General features: G+C 44.4%; 1 protein-coding gene across 1 annotated transcript in view; it reads right to left on the bottom strand.

Annotated features, from left to right (window-relative positions):
* The window catches only part of LOC144798760 (polyamine-transporting ATPase 13A3-like), a 376171-nt gene that overhangs the window by 98364 nt on the left and 258350 nt on the right, over positions 1-19457 (bottom strand). The window contains exons 19-21 of the mRNA XM_078669780.1: positions 16630-16750; positions 9570-9694; positions 7625-7800 (exon numbers count right to left, since the gene is read on the bottom strand). Of these exons, the coding sequence (XP_078525906.1) occupies positions 7625-7800; positions 9570-9694; positions 16630-16750 (422 nt within the window). The remainder of the gene's footprint in view (positions 1-7624; positions 7801-9569; positions 9695-16629; positions 16751-19457) is intronic.

The raw sequence follows: 19457 nt of genomic DNA, 5'->3' as shown, positions 1-19457 counted from the left end.
AATCAAATGTTAGCACTTATTAAATGTAGTAAATTAACTCAATGTTATCCAATGGGAGATATAGGTCTTATAGAAGTGAAAAACACATTTAAGAGTTTTTCACTAGCAGGACAAGTAAAACTTAAAAACACATGTCCTATCTTTCAAATACAATGCACCCTGCCTTATGGGTTGTCGGGGAATAACTTGGGGGTGATTTAAATGTATTAAAAAGAAAGTTTTGGGCCTGGAAAAAGGTTTATTTTGCCAGGTCGAACTTGCAGTTTTAAACTGCACTACAGGCTGCAATGGCAGGCCTGACACGTGTTTTAAATTGCTACTCTAGAGGGTAGCACAATGAAAGCTGCAAAACAACTAGTAACATTTTATTTACAGGCCATGGGTACATGTATTACCATATGCTAGGGAAGTATGTGTAAATTAAATGTGGCAATTAGTTAAAGGCCCATTTTACCACGTTGTAGAGTGCAGCACAAGCACCTTAGCAGTGGTAAAGAGCAGAGTCCTAATGCCAACAAAAACAAATTCAGAAAACAGGAGGGGTGAAGGGAAAAAGGTTTGGGGGTGACCCTGCAAAGTGGGCCAAGTTCAACAAATGTGTAGTGCCATGTTCTCTTTAAAGCACTTTGCTAGTGAAGCAGAATTTACAGATGTTTGGAGACATATGCACCCCTCAGCTGTAGATTACACATTCTACTCAGCATCTCGCCAGACGTATGTGCGCATAGATTATTTCCTCACAAGCCAGGAGTCACACGCGATACACTTTCAGTAGTAATTGCGGCAACTTCCCTCTCGGATCACTCCCCCAGCTCCTATAGTTTGATGATAGCAGATGATTACCCACCCCCACTCACTGGCAGCTGAACACAAAACTTCTGACTTACGAAAACATGAAAACAGATACTCAGCTATTCAGACTTCTCTAGAATAGAACGACAAAACCTGGCCATCCATCCATACATTGTGGGGAACACTGAAGGTGGTTCTGAGGGGACATTTTTTAAGTGTAGCAGCTGGATACAATAGGGAGGGGAGGGAGAAGCGCTGCCAGCTGGAATCGCAGATTAAAGAACTAGAGTCAGCCCATTCTAGGCCGAGCTCTGTAGCATTTTGCCGCCAACTGACGGTGGCAAAGAAACAGTTAAGCGCCATAGACATGGGAAGACCGAAGTATGCTCTTTTAGAATACGCCCAAAGTATTACCCGGGGTAATAAAGCAGGGCGCATGCGAGCACATCGTCTCCGTGCGCAGGCAGCAGACCACAGGGTTTCCGAGATATGGAAGGCAGATGGCAGTCTTTTATAAGAATTTCTAAAAGGCAAAACCGCTTCAATATGCAGACGCCAAACTTTATTTAGCTTCAGTGTCCCCCGCTCCCAAAATGTGCATACAATATCTGTCGGAGGAGTTCCGAGAACTGTCCTGCCCCCATTACCTGCGGATATTGCGCCTAACAGCAGAGGCACCAAGCATAGACCATTAGATACCGGAGAGACTTAATTGTCAGCAGCGCCTCTCTGCTTGCCCTACCCCCAGCGCTGGCCTAACCCAGTCTCTGACCTTTTCCTGCTTTTTTAGGTCGAGCAGACGGAGTGTCTGCTCGACAACTATTGTTGCCCGTTAATGGGAATGTGGACACCGATGTGGACGAGCGTTTCCTTCGCGGTTTTCACCGCGGGAGCGCGCGTCTCACCCGCGCATGCGCAGAGTAACTCAGCCATTTTTTATTTTTTATTTTTTTTTACCAGCCCCGAACCGAATCAGGTATCAGAGCGCTTCACATATAGGCAGCCCCCACCCCCCACCCCTCTGCATGCGCACACACAGGCGAGCGCATGCACACGCAGGCACACGGCAGACACTCGCTCCCCCCCACCCCCCTCCCCCACAGTCACACACACGCACTCCAGACACATACACACACGCACGCACACACACATACACAGCCCCCCCCGCACGCGCGCGCACACATGCTCCCCCCCCCCCCGCTCAGCAACCCACTCACCGGCTTCATTCCTGCGGCGGCTCTCCTCAGCTGCAGGGCCCGGCAGCAGGACTCTTCTCCCCTTCTTCGGCACCCGCAGGGTAGGCTCCTGCCAGCTCCGGTGCTTGAAGCGCGGCTCCGGCTCCTGCCAGCTCCGGTGCTTGAAACGCGGCTCCCATCGCGGCTCTTCCGTTGGAGGCGGGGTAGGCTCCCGCCCTCCTACTTCCTGTTTCCTGTTGTCGCGCCGGCCTGCCTGACTTCCTGGTTCCTGGGAGCTGCCCCGCAGACCAAATACGATATCGCAAATACTATAGAAGGTAGGGCTCCCGCGTGATTTTAATGAATTGCAGACCTGTAAGCCAGAGATACTCGTGTCTGCTCTTGCAGGCGGAAAACATACTCGGGGAGCTATTTATAGCACAGGGTCGAGTTACGGCCACCCCCACGATGCCACCTCTGGCCCTCTGCGTTTGGAAAAGCCTCCGAACGCGGCCCGCTGGAAGCCGGTCCGCAGACTGGGCGTCCAAAAGCCATGTCCTTTGTACCCTATTATTTCATATTGGCGTTTGTGCATTTCTAACTGCTACATTTGTTGTGAAAAATAAGTGAACTGACGTATGGCGAGGTGAATTGATTTGTCCAAGATCACATGATTAACAGAGGTGAAGCCAGAATTAGAAGTCCAGTTTCATTGTTCAACAATCGATGTAAACTCTAGACCCCCGACTCCTCCTCAGTGGAGTCGCTGCAGATCAGAGAGAAGCCTCGGATCACGAGCTCTCCGCGGCCGCCGGTCGAGGGCAGCGAGCAGCGGTCCCGGAAGGGAGCAGGTGACTCGGTGCCCTGCGCAGGCCCGATCCGTATCGGGTCAAGTGGGTGCGAGTAACTGGAGCTGGGGAGCCAGGCAGGTATATTTAAAACTCTGAACGGGGGAGGGTAAGGAGATCACCCGATCCATTTATTATGAGGGGGTGGAGAGGGACGTCTAAACGCGCACACCGTGCACGAGGGCGGGGCGTGGAGAGCAGCTGACAGACCTGAATCTGACCCGAGTGCTGACTTCAGGGACCCGGTTTAACCCCTGATCAAAACACACTACATACTAAGTGTCACAGCACCTGCGACCCAGCAATGCACCCTCGGACCCAAAGCCTGGTAAATCGGGGTCTATACTATTGAATCAGCCCTGACGACGCAAAATGATGGGGCCCCTGCATGACGTGGGGAGGGCACCCTAGGCCGCAGAAGTCTGTATTATTCCCCGCCCTACGCCGGATTCGAAGTTCTGGAGTCAATAGCCCTCGGCAGTTCTAGTATGCAAGGAGGGGTGAGTGCCAGGATCAAATTGGAATCGGAAGGAAGGGTAGATGATCTGTTCATGGTGTTTGAGATGTGCTCAAAGGGAGGCATTGATGATTCTCTTTCCATATGTGACAGCACTATAGAAACTAGTTGGTATTCCAGTCCACCACAAAAATTCCTGATGCAGCTTAGCTCTACTGTATTATATTGCAGTTCCGGTTTTATGCCTGTTAAAGCCCAAAACTGTAGTTTGTTGTTGTTGTTGTTGTTGTTTCCTGTAGTCGATTTAAGCAAGCCAGGTTGAATTTTTTTTCTAGTTGTCCAATGTCTGTAATTCTCAGACCAGAGTATTCATAGTTGTAGGTAGACAGTGACTTCACAGCATACAAACTAGAACAGTAGCGTGCTACTCGCCAGAAAAGCTCTTCAACACCCCATGAGGGGTACAAGCGCTATATAAATACAAAACTTTTTTTCCTCTTCTATCCTTCCGCTATCCTTCCAAATCCAAATAACTGACTAACATATCCACCACTTTAATATTTCACTATACTAATTCAACACTAATCCTTTATGGGTCTCGGAGTAGTGTGCTACTCGCAAGAAAAGCTCTTCAACACCCCATGAGGGGTACAAGCGCTATATAAATATAAACCTTTTTTTTCCTCTTCTAACCTTCCGCTATCCTTCCAAATCCAAATAACCGACTAACCTATCCACCACTTTAATTACTTTCATATTTCACTATACTAATTCAACACTAATCCTTTATGGGTCTCGGAGTAGCGTGCTACTCGCCAAAAAAAGCACTTAGACGCCTCGTCTGGGGTAGTAAGCGCTATATCATTACAATACATGAGTGAAACCCTACACGTGGGCATTAAGAGGTATTAAATACTTGCTTTACATCCTAAAGATGGATTGCGGTCTGACAGGCCCAGTGCACGGAACATCACCAGAGCAGTCAGCATACAGCCAAGGGGAGGTTTTGAGCACAGAATGCCTAGCCCAGGCCAAACTAATGATTGAAGTGTTAAGAACAGTCCTTAAGCACACAGTCCTCAAATCAGATGACTGCCTCTCTGTGGCACAGGTAGCAGGGAAACGGGCTACCATCCCATACAGCTCCTACTGAGGACTTGGGGAATGGAGGTGTGCATGAGATTGGACTGCGGGTTAGGGGCGTACCTGCCTACCAGGGTGCCATTACCTGCATCAGTATAACACTTCTGCCCAGCCCTATTTCTTTCAGTCATTCATCACCCACTTGACTTAAACCTCATTCCGTCTCTAGTTTACTTCTCAGCCCCAACCCATGTCTTCAACATCTTCTCAGGACCAGCTATCAACATGATCACTCTGCCCTGTGAGATGCTAGAGAAGGCATTGATCAGCAAAATCCTTCCTCGGTATCTTTATCATGTACCCTCCTGGTCCCTCTTCCACTCTCCCTTCTCTACTTCAGCGCTTTGAGGAAAACTTCGGGAAGGATTAGGAACTATACAACGAGGGACTATCAGATACATAATATCAATGAAGAAACTTCTTCTACACACAGGACATATATACCAAAAAACGGTCACAACCAATCTATGCAATATTACCTTCCTCATGAAGGCAGTATATGGAGGTACAGGTTGTAACGTGTTTTGAAATTACAGAAGAGCGACATGAGGGCTGTATAATAAATACATTATCAGGCTGTATATATATATATATATATATTACCCCTGTCATACAGTATAAGGATATTCCAAGTCCCTGGTAGTTTCGTAACCATATAGAGGAACGAGGTCAGAGGTAAAGTTTATTGCCTTGAGACCCTCACAGGTGAGTAGCTGCGCTTTACCAACGCCGATTGATACAGTCCAGGAACACCATTTATTATTAGATATATTTTTGACTTAGCACGGGGGAGTGGAGGCAGGAGCAGTGGTAAATACTTCATTAAAAAAATAAAAAATGCCATAGACCTCCCTCCTCTTCCCTTGCAATCCCCATAGGAACAGTCTCATGTGTAATTTGTGGGCCCACAGGCACGATATACTGTTTCCTCTTCCTGGTCTTATGTGCATCTTGAACTTTGCTTGCCTTTGTTAGTGGTGTGGCGATGTCTGCATACAGCTCTTAGTTTGTATTCTTATATTTTGTATACAAACAGTTCCCATTGATATTTCCAATGTCGCTATCTCTGTGATATTTTGTAGTCAAGTGGATTATGCCAGGCCTCTGCCTGATTGATACTGTAAAATCTCAATAAAATAGGTTTAAGAAAACAAAAATGCACTGCAAGCCAAATCATGTGAAGAACATCCCAATCAAATATAGAGGTTTTTAATTAACCTATAGCACAATATACATTTTTGTTTTATAAAAGGAGTTGAACTTCACTGCGATATCGTGCTTGAGGTAGGTTTTATTAATTGCAATGTTCAGAATAACCTCTCCCCCTCTTTGAGTAGGATAAGTCAAACTGTGACAACATGAAATATTTGAGAATGCAGGCTTCCTCTCTGTGGAGCCTAGCTGTGACAAGTTAAGCGCACACACATTCAATGGTGTCACAGGTGGAATGTCTTAACTCCCCTTTAAAGAAAAGCGGAGGGAGGAGGGAAATTCTTTTGCAGCTTGCCTGCCAGTCGTATTCCATTTAATCAAGCCAGACAAGTATTACCCACATAGTTTTATCTTCAGAGGCAGAGTTTCGGTAGCTAAGGGTTGTCCACAGAGGAAGCAGATTTTGTTTTGCGGAGAATTTTTGCAGCGTTTGACAAATGTGTATGAAAGGAGAAGGAGAGAGGAGGGGGGGGGGAAACCAAGCATTTGCAATGCAATAGGTCTCGAAATTGCGAAATTTTGAGCTATTGGTACTGTAAATGACAATGCCTTTTATTTATATGTTTAAACAAGCATTTGCAATGCAATAGGTCTCGCATTTACAAGAGTTGGAGCTATTTGCATTGTGTAAATGACAATGCCTTTTGTTAATTTGTTTTTAAAACCTGCAATCGGTGCATAAACACGCACTTTGAACATATAGTCTTTGCTTTCGAAAAGTAAGGCTAGCAGTAAAAGAGACCGTCAGCCTTGCTTCTCATAAGCATGGACTATAAGTACAAAGTGCTTTTTTACGCACAGCTTGCAGGTTTTCAAACGCATAAATAAAAGGCATTGTCATTTACAATGCCAATAGCTCAAACTTTCGCAAATGCGAGACCTATTGCATTGCAAATGCTTGTTTTTGTTGCTATTAAAGGATACACGCCAGCTATCGCATGCAGGAACACCGCCAACCAATGGATGTAGGTGGCTTATTGTGTATCCTGTTACTATAATTTCATAAAAATTGATTTCAACCCTAAAGCACTCTGCTAGCCCTGGGGTAGGACCATATTTTACAAATGTGATGAAAAAGTCACTCTTGCACCCCCCTGGTTTCATCTACCAGCCTTATGATCCAAATCTTGAACCTCTTTCAGTGACATGGTTTATGGGGTTCAAGATTTCCAGATACGGTGACGAGAGACAGATACTGCCTACCGGAGACCAGACATGGCCTCTTCCACTACAATTGGAAGCATCTGTCCTATTATGCAATTTCCTCCATTCAACTTCTGCCTCAATGTTCACAGTCCTCCAGCAAAGCATTACTAGCCTGCACATCTTATAGTCAAGCCTTACTAGCTTCCTCGCCACCAGTGAGGTGTCTCACTGAGCATCCATGACCCCCACCCCCCACATATTCAACCCCCTTCGCCTTCCTCCGAGGATGACCATATTACCTCCAATTCTACCTCCTCCCAGGAAACTCAAACCTTTCCCATGTGGGGCTTGGGAGGACTAATTTTATTCAGTCCTCCTCACCCCACTCAGGTGCCCTTCTCATTCACCTCAGGGGCTGCGTGACTTACACTTTTCCTTCTCACCCTCCCCTCCAGGTGCCTGACCTACTCCAGTCATTCTCTTACACTCCAGTATGTGCTCGCCTTACTTCTACTCCTATCACCATTCCTTTTGGACACTAGCCTTACTTCCAACTTCTTCCACACCCTCCTCTAGGCGCTCGCCTTACTCCCATCCTTATTTTCCCTTGTGGACTCTCTTTACTCCCATTCTTCTCACCATCTCTTGTAGACACTGACCTCCCTTCCATCCTCTTCCACCCTCTTCTCTAGGCACTCGTATTCCCATCCTTTCCATTTTCCCTGTGGGCACTCCTTACTCCCTCCTCGCTAAGCACTCGCCTTACTTTCATTCCTAGGACCCTTTCTTGGGAATTCCTCTCTTCACACAGATCCTCTCAATCCTCCTCAGCATGACCTCAAACCTCTCACCTCTTTACAACCGTTGTCGAGGAGCTTTGTGCAGGGCAGCTCGTCAGCGTACTGCCAGTGGATGGTGGCAGGCTGCCCCTCTCGAGGAGGAAGAGCCTCGGTGATGATGACCTTCCCCTGAGGGGGTATCATGCCACATTCCCGGGCGACGGACACGGCGGTCAGCATATTATCTCCTGCAAGAAAAGAACAGGTAATATTATAGGACGTTGGCTCACGGACCTCAGGTGTTACATGGACCACTTAGAGAGCCTTGGGCAGTCAATACAGGTATCAACTCTAGTCTTAGAGGGACTGGATGATCTCATTTGTTCAAGGAGTCTCCTGTAGATATTATACAGGTATCAATTCTAATCCTTGTGGGGCCAAATGACTGTGTGTTCAATGAGTCTCCTGTAAAAATCCTGAAAATCTGCCATGGCTTCAAAGGTTGGCGTTGGACACATATTGCCCCTGCATGATTTCCAGGGTGACTTAAGGTGTCTGAAATAATGCAGGGGTTATCACATCTGCCAGCCAAGAACCCAGTGAGGACTGCAAAATCACACAGAAGGTGAAAACCAGGTTCATCGGATGAGACCTGATCAATACATTATAAATCATGTAACACAACTTATCAATGCAGGTTATGGAGCCATGGCAGATTCAAAACAGGTTTGTTGCAGGGAAAAGTTGTTGAGAAATCACAAACTTGACTACCCCCTCTTCCCCTCCTACAATGGGCAACGCCATCGTTTCCAGCTTTGACAAAGCACTGAACACACAGTACTTCTATGGTCACTGAAAACCCAGTACATCTATGGCTTCTGAAAATCCATTACCTTTTAGTGGAGTGGTGTGGCTCACTGGTTAGAGGCGGCAGACCCGTAAGCAGAGGACGTCCCGGGACCAGGGTTCGATTCCCGACGCGGCAGGGTCGTGGACCAGGGTCAGCGGGCTCGATAATTCTCGCCTCGGTGCCTACTCCAGTCAGGGACCACACTCGGCAACTCTGGGCATTAGCTTGCCTCATCTTCACAACGGCCCCCCAGACTGCCGGGGATGCTTGGTCGCACCTTAGAGATACCCATTAGGGACCATCTCTCAGGGTGAGCCAGGACGGGTTCCCCAGCGGTCGAAGCGTGGAGATACTCCTCCGGGAGTTGATTCTAGCGCTATATAAACCCACAATTAATTAATTAATTAATTAATGATCTGGTCATACAGCAGTGTCAAGTCTGGAACACGAGAGAGTCAGTTTACAATACACACTGGGAACAGCTAGAACAACAACTTCCCTGGATACCGCAGAGGAGCGCTATTGCTCATCTCTACCAAACCAGGTTACTCGGTCTCCATTGCCATGTCTACAGTGCGGCATATGACGTGGTCAGCATAAAGGACGATTGACACACTGGAATTCAGTTCCCAATGCAGAATGGTACATTCTGCTCTGAAAACTTCTGGAAGATGGATAGTGAATGGTACAGTCTGCCTTGCAAACGTCCAGAAGCTGTATAGTAAGTGAGGGAGATTGCTTAATAAAAAATTCCAAAAATATTTTCTGTGACATCCTAGTGAAAAGGAAAACCAAAGGTGGTGATGGACGGAGCGTTGACAATACAAACACTCACCCCCAGTCAACTGATCTGGGTTTAATCCATCACCGTTCTTTAGCTCACTCCGCCATCCCAGTTCAGACTAGTTAGTGAAAAGGGCCAAGTACACCCTTGCATTGGGAGGCCGCATTGATCCCATTAACTCCCTTCCTTAACTTAAAGGCGCGAGGAAGGAATAAGCTGAAACGAATGTCAAACAGAAGGTATAAAAGGTCAAATAAAGGATTCAAGTGCATGGAAGTAATGCAGGGAGATACTCAACACAGTGTCTTTCTAAGGCGGTGTCCATACAAACGAGCAGGGTTTTACAGTAACACCCCCAAACCACGTAACCACAACCTCCTCACCTGTAACCATTACGGTGCGGATGCACGCCCTCCGGAGCTCCTCCAGCACAGGTACGGTCTCCGCCTTCAGCTTGTTCTGCATCATGATCAGACCTAGAAAATCCATGCTGCGCTCAATCACTTCCCTGCAGTGTCGGAGAAAACAAGAACCAGCTGAGACCAGCACTGTGTACCCAGAAACCCCCTTTACCCTGCTCCAGAAAGGGAATTCAACAAAGCATAGGATAGCAAAACATAGAAGAGCATAACAAAACAAAGCATAGGATAGCAAAACAAAACGTAGCATAACAAAACAAAACATAGCATAACAAAAAACAACAAAACATAGCATAGCAAATCATAGCATATAACATAAAGCATAGCAAAACAAAACATAGCATAGTATTACAAAACAGCATAACAAAACACAACAAAACATAGCATAACAAAACATAACATAACAAAACAGCATAAAATAACAAAACATAGCATAACATAACAAAACAAAGCATAGCATAACAAAACATAGCATAACAAAACAAAGCATAGCATAACAAAACATAGCATAACAAAACATAGCATAACAAAACATAGCATAACAAAACATAGCATAACAAAACATAGCATAACAAAACATAGCATAACAAAACATAGCATAACAAAACAAAACACAACAAAACATAGCATGGCATAACAAAACATAGCAAAGCATAGTATAGCAAAACAAAACATAGCATAACAAAACACAACAAAACATAGCATAAAGCATAGCATAAAGCATAGCATAACAAAGCATAGCATAACAAAACATAGCATAGCAAAACAAAGCATAGCATAATAAAACATAGCATAGCAAAACAAAGCATAGCATAGCATAACAAAACACAACAAAACATAGGATAGCATAAAGCATAGCATAAAAAAACAACAAAACAGCATAGCATAACAAAACAAAACATAGGATAGCAAACAAAACATAGCATACACAACAAAACATAGCATAGCGTAACAAAACAGCAAATCACAACAAAACAGCAAATCACAACAAAACAGCATAGCTTAACAAAACACAACATATCATAGCATAGCAAAAGATAGCATAGCATATAAAACACAACAAAGCATAGCATAACAAAACATAGTATAGCAAAACAAAGCAAAGCATAATAAAACACAACAAAACATAGCATAAGAAAGCATAGCATAGCAAAACATAGCATAGCATAACAAAACACAGCATAGCATAGCATAACAAATCAAAGCATAGGATAGCAAAACATAGCATAACAAAACAAAACATAGGATAGCAAAACAAAACATAGCATAGCATACAGCATCACTCAGAACCACCAAAGAATCACTCACACCACCACAGCATCACTCAGGGACACCACAACATCACTATGCGCTACAACAGCATCACTGAACGCCACAGTATCACTAGTTCGCCACCACAACATCACTCCGCGCCACCACAGCATCAATCTGTGCAACCATTCAACAACAACAGGTTCAAATATGTTCTCTCAATGTTTCAAGCTTTATTACAAATGTCACAAAAAGATGTTAATATTTCACTTCTGTTCTTGGATTTTCGTCACGATAAAATACACTGAACATAATCTTCACAAAAGTTATTTACAAAAGTTTAAGCTATTGCCATTATAAATTACAATAACTTCTATTTAAGTATTAATTATTAAAAAAAATTAAAACATGGCGCATGTTGCTGCCAACGGCCACATCTCGGCGGACTTTCCACTGTCTAGCGGCACGCGTCAGCGTTGCCCACTGTCCCCATTACTGTTTGCCATGGTCCTCGAACCGTTGGCAGAATGGATAAGATGGGAACCTACTATCAGTGGTCTCCATTGGGCAGACAAGTGGGAAGACAGAATATCTCTGTACGCAGACGATGTCCTATTATATCTCACCTCTCCCAAGCGCTCGATTAATACTCTTCTAGATGTCTGCACGGCGTACGGCCGCGCGTCTGGCTACTCGATTAACTGGTCTAAATCCACCATGTACATACTGCGCGGTCCCCCACCGCGCTTGCCGGACTCCTGCCCTTTACGAACTTCTGCTAACGGGTTTAAATATCTGGGGATATACATCACAGCTAACCCAGCCGACTTCCATACACATAACTTACAACCTCCTCTTGATCGCTTTAAACGTGACATAAGGCATTGGGAATCACTGCCACTGACGCTGCTGGGAAAAGCGGCTCTTTTCAAAATGATGGCCCTACCCCGTTTTCTCTATGTTTTAGAAAACACGCCCTACCCTGTCCCACCCGCGTACTTCAAGACCATCGTGGCGCAGGTCTCGGTGCTGCTGTGGGGTTCTAAGCCCGCACGTATAGCACAGGCCAAGCTCACGCGAAGCTGGTACGACGGAGGCATAGCGCTCCCAGACGTCAACCTTTACTACTGGGCATCACAGTTGAAGGTCATTAACCAATGGCTTCTTCTCCCTCAGTCTGAACCTGCTCTAAAAGCGGACAGGGCACAGTTGGGGTACGCTAATATGCTGGCCCCCCTTTATGATAAATCCCTGGTCGCCATGAAGTTCGGCCCACTACAGCACACACTCACCGTATGGCACGCGGCACTGACCAGGTTGAAGTGGCATGGAGTACTTACACAGTTAACCCCGCTGTGGGACATAAAGCAGCTGGGGAAACTTAGACACTCCAAAGGCTTCGACCGCTGGGATGCTATAGGCATCTCGACCATTGGCGACCTTTGGCAGAAGGGACAAGTGCTGCCCTTTGAGACACTGCAACAGCAATACGATCTGGCGCCAACAGAACGTTACCGGTATATGCAAATACGTCATGCATTGACAAAAGCGTTGACGCCCGAAAAGATCATCCCAGAGGCATCCCCGCTTGAGGACAGGCTACTTACGGATTATATGCCGTCAAAGGCGACATCTCTGACTTATCGAAAACTAGTAAACAATTTACCTGACCCTCTGGAGGCCTTGAGGGAGAAATGGGCACACGATTGTGGAGACATTGATGACTCGGAATGACAAGAGGCGACTGCGTCCCCGAAAGAAGTGGGCATTCCCTCACGTCTCCGCTTAGTGCAACTACGCATACTACACTAGAGACACATTGCATAAGATGAAACGGATTGCACACCCATACTGTCTGCGGGGATGCGGGGAGGTGGGGCGCTTCTACCACACAATATGGGATTGCCCACGAATTGCACACTACTGGGTTCAGGTGATGCGCACCATGTCGCAATCAGAGGAACTTTCCATACTGCCTGACCCCAGGCGCTGCCTTTTAAATATATGGGACCCCAATGACCTCACACGCTATGGGCAGAGCTGGATGACACTTGGCATGATGGTGGCAAAAAGAAATATAGCGCAGAAATGGGGTGGGGCAATGTCACCAACAATAACAGCTTGGAAGCGAGATATGGACGCTGCGATGGTTTCGGAGCGGGCAGTGTTCTGCAATAGAGGTTGTCCCAAGAAATGGAATAGGATCTGGGGGGCATGGAACAAGTATAGGGGAAACATTTGTGACCCACCTTCTGATAATGATAGTTCTAGCTCTGATTCGGAATAATGCTTTAAGACCACGGTATATGCTGACAACCCATGTTATGATTGATGGACAGAAATGCACCTGTATCAGTGTTGTAATCCTATTGATTTCTGTTGACTAACTACTGTGCCTAAATTATTTTGTATATTTACATGACAAAGTTTCGCATTGTTTTAAAAATGCAAATAAAAATATTTCCCCCCCAAAAAAATTAAAAGCCATTGTTATTTGTAATATCAATACATGTAAGTCATGTAAATACAACACATACTGCATTACAAATGCTATAGGTGTCACATTTGCGAAAGTTATAACTATTGGCATTGTAAATGACAAAGCTATAAATTCTGCTATTTTCAAAACCAACACATAAATAAAAAATGTGTCATTTACACAATACCAATAGTTCAAACTTTCCTAATGCGAGACCTATTGCATTGCAAATGCTTGTTCTTGGGATGTGACCACCCTTTGAGTAGTTTCTGCATCTTATTCCCTTGTTTTCTTCTGTCTTTTCAGCATATCCCATGAAAACTGTATACTGATGGCACTTGGTTATTTTATTCTAGGCTTGTTTCATTCTTACAAAGTAGAGCCAACAACCAGATATATTTATTAAGTAGACATATAGTGAGCCACTCTTATGCTCAGTAATTTCATGGTTGGCTTCTTTCTTGGGTATATTTTCAGTATCTATTCAACATTGCACCGAGACCACTCTGGATTACTTCGTGGGCTACTTTATCTCATGTTCAAACCATTTTTAACTATTAAATGGGTAAGCCATATTAGACTATTTATAATGCAGTAGGTAACAATATGTCTCTCTGTAGCATGATAAACGCATGAATGGCCTAAATACTCCAACTGATATAAACATGCATCATAGAATATTTGCAGGACTTGGGGTAACCTGCAATTCTCAGTCACATTGGTCACATTTACCTACATGGACTAGGACTAGTCAATTGTAGAATCCAACATGAATTACTAAGTGGTAGGATATTTTTATTGCTGCAATGTTAACTAACATCTTAATAGACCTACAGGACTAGAGTGATAGTACGAGGTACACCCCTTTTTTAGATCTTTACCCTACCCATGTCTATTTCTTCTTTTTATCTTTTTCTATATCTAGGGATTGTGTTTTACTCATTTCATTTTTTACTGCACTTTAATACTGTAACCTTTTCACTATTTAATGTTTGTCTCACTTTATGGCTCCGACTTATAGCAAATAGATGTGAATCATATTATTGTGATAAATTTTGTTTCATGATTATCAAAAAAGTTTATTCTACTTGTTTTATACAGTGACACTAGTGGTTTTTAACTTTAGGACATGGTAGTGATATATAATTGTCTTTGCAGAACATACTATTTTGGAGGTGGAACTCCTGAGGAAGGCAGTGTGGGCTGCCGAAACGCACGCTGATGGACAACTTGGAAACCACCAGATAAATTGTGTGTTCAATGGAAATTTTCTATAATAATACAATTTGTTGAACAATGATTTGTACTTTCATCTAAAGAATAAGCATTGTCAATAATCAATTTAATAAGCATGAATGCATGATGAATGACTGAAGTTAAATACATAGCTCAAGTCATCTCCTCTTATACATGTATAATGATCAGTTCTCTTTTTTAGACCGACTACCATATATAATAAATAAATAATTTTGTACTTTTCTAAAATTTAGTGTCACTATTTCTCATTTTTGTATCATTTAGCATTTGTTGAGCTCCTCATTCAGTTGAAGTTGCCCTAGTTTATTTACAGTATGTATTTCCCTGTCTAGGTGAACTTCACAATAGTTTTACAGGGGGCCCCTTGTCTTTGCAGTGCTCCCTGAACATACCAGAAGTATCTTCAAACCCCTCGGATGGGCCCACCTGCACGAAAATGGGTACCAAATTGTCTTTTTGGACCAAATGGCGAGGTAGGTCTTTCAGGTGGTAACATCATGGTGGTCGGTCCACGGAAATTTGGGATTGGCACTGAGAGTTGTATTGCAAGGGACATTTTTCCATTACTGTTGACAATTCTCGTTGACAAAACTTGCAGGCGAGGGGCAGAAGCCCCAACGGGGAGGAGCCAGACAGTTGTTGAGTGGAAAGTTTTCAGGTGATACCGGGTGGAAAAGCGATGAAGTGAGCCCAAAAGAAAGCACTATGTGCACCGTACACAGAGCCTCTGTCGGTACACATCCAAATCTGAAGGTGAAAAAAAACAAAGTAACATGGAGTCGCAGCCCATGCAAATTGCTAAGTAAGGGAGGAGTCACTATGCCTTGTGACTCGAAAGACTTCTTAAAAACATCTGAGCCCAACACTATATGGAAGGGGAGTATGCATAGCATACATCTCCAGCAATATATGCTATGAACCACTAATTTGAAAGGCAAAGCACTATATTAAAATATAATCGAGATTCCCTTTGAAGCGCAATATTTTCTGTATTGATGATCTGCTAATGTTCAAAGCATAGAATAATCCCCAAAATGGAAAAAACTGCATTCTAACTCCCCAATGTTAAATGAAAAAATGCAGGCAATGGAGCAGCTTGGTAGAGCTATATTCAAGAGCAATTTGACAACTCAGCACCATCTCCCAAAGTAGTGCAGTTCTAGTTAGAACTGATTAGTTTTGACGGAGAGAGCGAACAGGTCTCAATCACGTACCATTCATTCTCCTGCCTTTACCAGGGCGGAAGGCAGGCTACTTGTCGATTTAAAACAAAGCTACTTATATGATGAAGAACGAGGCTTACCACTTCTGCACCACGATATGTCCATGAATATTCAGACAGAGAATGCCCACCCCCTGCAAGCTCATTTGCCCGCTAATGGTGGGAGCCAGGAGAATAGAAACAGCCAAAATTAAACTGAACAAGTACCACAGACACACAAACTGACGGCGGCTCCTTTTCAATGGCTGGCAGTGAAAACTGCGCAGGCCCAAACCACTCTGCAGAGGAGGGATCATTTTAGAGCTGAATGGGCTTTACAGTAATCCAGAAGTCTTTCATAGCGGTCTGGTGACAAAGTGATCCAAGTATACACACAAGGAGGATTAATCTGCTTTAATAAGCTTATGATGCTTTCAAGATGAGCAAGCACAAACCTACAACGCGCAGGATTACGGATGCCAACGATGTCATCCAGCCTGGTATTAAATTACTGGGTTTGCCCAGTACTGTTAAACAGGCATAGACAGGTTACTTTACCTTCTGGGAGAAAGCAAAGATTCTCCCGACAGGTGCTGAACAGCAAGAAAAGGCCTGACAAAGGCGAGCGTGGCCTAGTGAGCACCTCGCAAGAGCCCAACACATCATATCATCTCGGGCTAAATGTCCCCTAGCCATCTGTAAAGGTTGTACAACCTGTGGGAAGAATTACTACATTTTTCCTCTTCTGCTGTAGCCAGCTCCATACCACACAAATTACACTGAGCTATCCCTTGCTCTCACTCTATGCAGTGACTACCAACGTACGGTGGCCTTACCTGTTAATGTTCTGCACCTTGTGCCAGGTGTACTTCGGCTCCAGCCGGCGGTGTGCGATCGCAATCACCCGGAGCCCTTGTCGGGTGTAGCTCTCCAGGACCTCAGAGAAATTGTCTGGAACTGAAATCAAAGGAAGAAGGAATGAGATGAAGGCCAAGAAATATGTTTACATAGTGCTTTGTAGCCCACTATCCAATTTAACTGTACTTGATGTACCAGCCTTAGAAGGATTTACAGCGGAGTATGGTTTACAGGCACTCAACCTTGTTATGCAGAGAACAGCTGCAACTGTACAACATATTATCTTACCTGCATGGTACAAATGCCAGCTTCAGCACTTGGCACAAGAGGGTCAGGGAGTTGCAATTTTGGGGCAGTTAGACCCAAAGGGCAATCCCTGCCCAGAACAAGAGAAAACTAACTAGAGATGACTATCACAAAGTTAAAAGAACTGCTAAACAGCATGACGTAATGACCATACAGAGATCCTAGCTTAGTGAAGACATCAGAGGACCAGGACACCTTAAAGCAGAATAATTAGCATAAAACACCACCACACACTGTAAATATAAAAACATGTAGATATACGCCATTAAAGCCACATCAGCTATGAAAATCCCTAGACATTTACAACGCCATAAGAGACAACTACGTAGACAGAGTCCTCAGAGAAACGCGGCTCTCGAACTCCTCTGCACCCAGTGCTCTAGACTCGTATGTCACGCACCCCAAAAGGTCCACAGGGCTCGGAGACACTATCCTCTAAATGCCTCATACTACCTGAAAGCTTCAAGACTGCTAGTATGAGAATCATTTTACTCCACAGCTTTATCTTGCAAATCATCAAATTCTTCCAAGTGGAAAACAAAAACTTCTTGAATCCCTTCCCCACCACTCATGCCAAACACGTTCTCGCCTCCAACCAGATCCTATTTGCAAGAGTTTTAAACTTCTGGCTTGACAACACCAGCCTTCCCTCATCTAAAACAAATTATAAACACTGGCGAGCAATTATAATCAGAAATACTCTTCACAAAAGCATTACTTAAGCAAGGTTACTCCACTTTTCTTAAGCACGGATTACTACGTCCTAGACCCACACTCAACTTGCAGCATGATCTGTCCACTAAACCACTCTCCTCGCCACTTCTGCTCCAACACCTTCAAGACCAGCATGGAAGAAAACAAACAATGATCACCCATATAACACATGACAATATCCTCTGCCACTCAAATCATGCTGTGGAGCGATGCTCCCACTCCGCGCACCCCCCCCTCCCCCCCCTCCCCCCCCCACAAAAAAAGGCAAAAATAACACCACACTAACCAATTGCTTACTGATCATGGGACGAAAACTCAAAACAAAAAAGCCCCTAACTTCAAAAAAAGACTTATTCACTTATCTCACAAAAATGTGCACTATATACAGTCAAGCAATACATTTAGACAGCACACCCCTGTTTTCTCACCAAGTTATTTCAGACTTCAATATCTTTACCAGTATATTTTAGTAATCCCTGAAGACATCACTTCACTCTAAATGTCAGACGAGTCCTTCGATTTTATTTAGGGCGAATATAACTCTTGTTCTGCATCATAGGTATTCTCAAGTCACTAACAACCCTCCCAGCTCATTAGTTGTCAAGATAAGCAAAAGCATTTCATCTTTAACATGTTAAGTATTGTAATTCAAAACGAGGCTGTGAGGCAAACTGTCAGTACAGAGCTTGCTGGGCGCCTGCGGGCTCCTTCGAAAGCAGTGAACGCATCTGAGCTTTTGAACTGAGGCACCTTTTCCTGAATTTTCTCTCTGAGAAAGTTTAGAGGTGGATATTGTTGGTGAAGTGCCTCTTTCACTTAGGTGCTGCAATGTTGTCTTTCTACTATATAAAAGGAAGATTTTCCAAGAGAAATATTAAGTAAACAAATGAGAAATGTCAGGACGAAGTTAAAGTCTTACTGTGGCATTACAAACTATTTGGGAATGCAAATGTATGTTAAACCTTTAATAAACCACATAAAAACTGGAAATTTGAACAAGGATGGTTGGTTCGGTGAACGTAAACAAGCTGAAAGGGCCGGTGAGGAACCTTTAATAGTGTCCACCTTATGTCACTGCTGAGCCAAAGACAAAACAAAGAAGCTGTCCAACAGCTTAGTTGTTGAGGGTCTGATCTGTGGACTTTACACAGAAGCCACAAATATCCCAGCGCAAGGTATAAACAAACTTCGCTTTAGGGCAGCTGTCAGTCAGGAGGACATCCACAACTTTGATGGGCAAGTGAAACGTAGTCCTCCTTCGCCACACAATCCCCACATATGGAGCTGGAGGCTGCGCAGGTTCAGGTGGAAAATCCTTCACTGCGACAAATGAGCTTCTTGAAGTGGAAGTCTGATCCGAGGGTTAAAGCTCATGCTCAGAAGTTCCCTGTAACCCACTCTCCTGGCCCAGTCCGGGCCATTAGGGTGACCAGGGCCTACTCATACCTCATCCTCAGAACTCTGGGTAGGAGAGGCAGAAAGGCATACCGGAGTTGTGTTCCACCACAGTCAAAATGGGTCTCCGTGGACTTTTTGCAGAATCTCCAAGGCACAAACTTTTGGACACTGAATGTTAGATGATGGCGGTTCTTCCCATTGTCGGAAGACACCCTCTTCTAGCTCGGGGTGTAGCTACCACTCAAAATCAGCTAGCTCCCATCTGCTGATTTCATCCACTATGGCATTCAAGGATTCCAACAGGTGGTTCACATTTGGGGAAATGCCCTGATGTTCCAACTATGTCCACAGGCATAGAGGCTCCTGACACAGGACCCAACTGCACATT

Source organism: Lissotriton helveticus, chromosome 12 (genome assembly GCF_964261635.1).
Source record: "Lissotriton helveticus chromosome 12, aLisHel1.1, whole genome shotgun sequence".
In the NCBI taxonomy this organism is placed as follows: Eukaryota; Metazoa; Chordata; class Amphibia; order Caudata; family Salamandridae; genus Lissotriton; species Lissotriton helveticus.
This window is presented reverse-complemented; position numbering and strand designations above follow the sequence as displayed.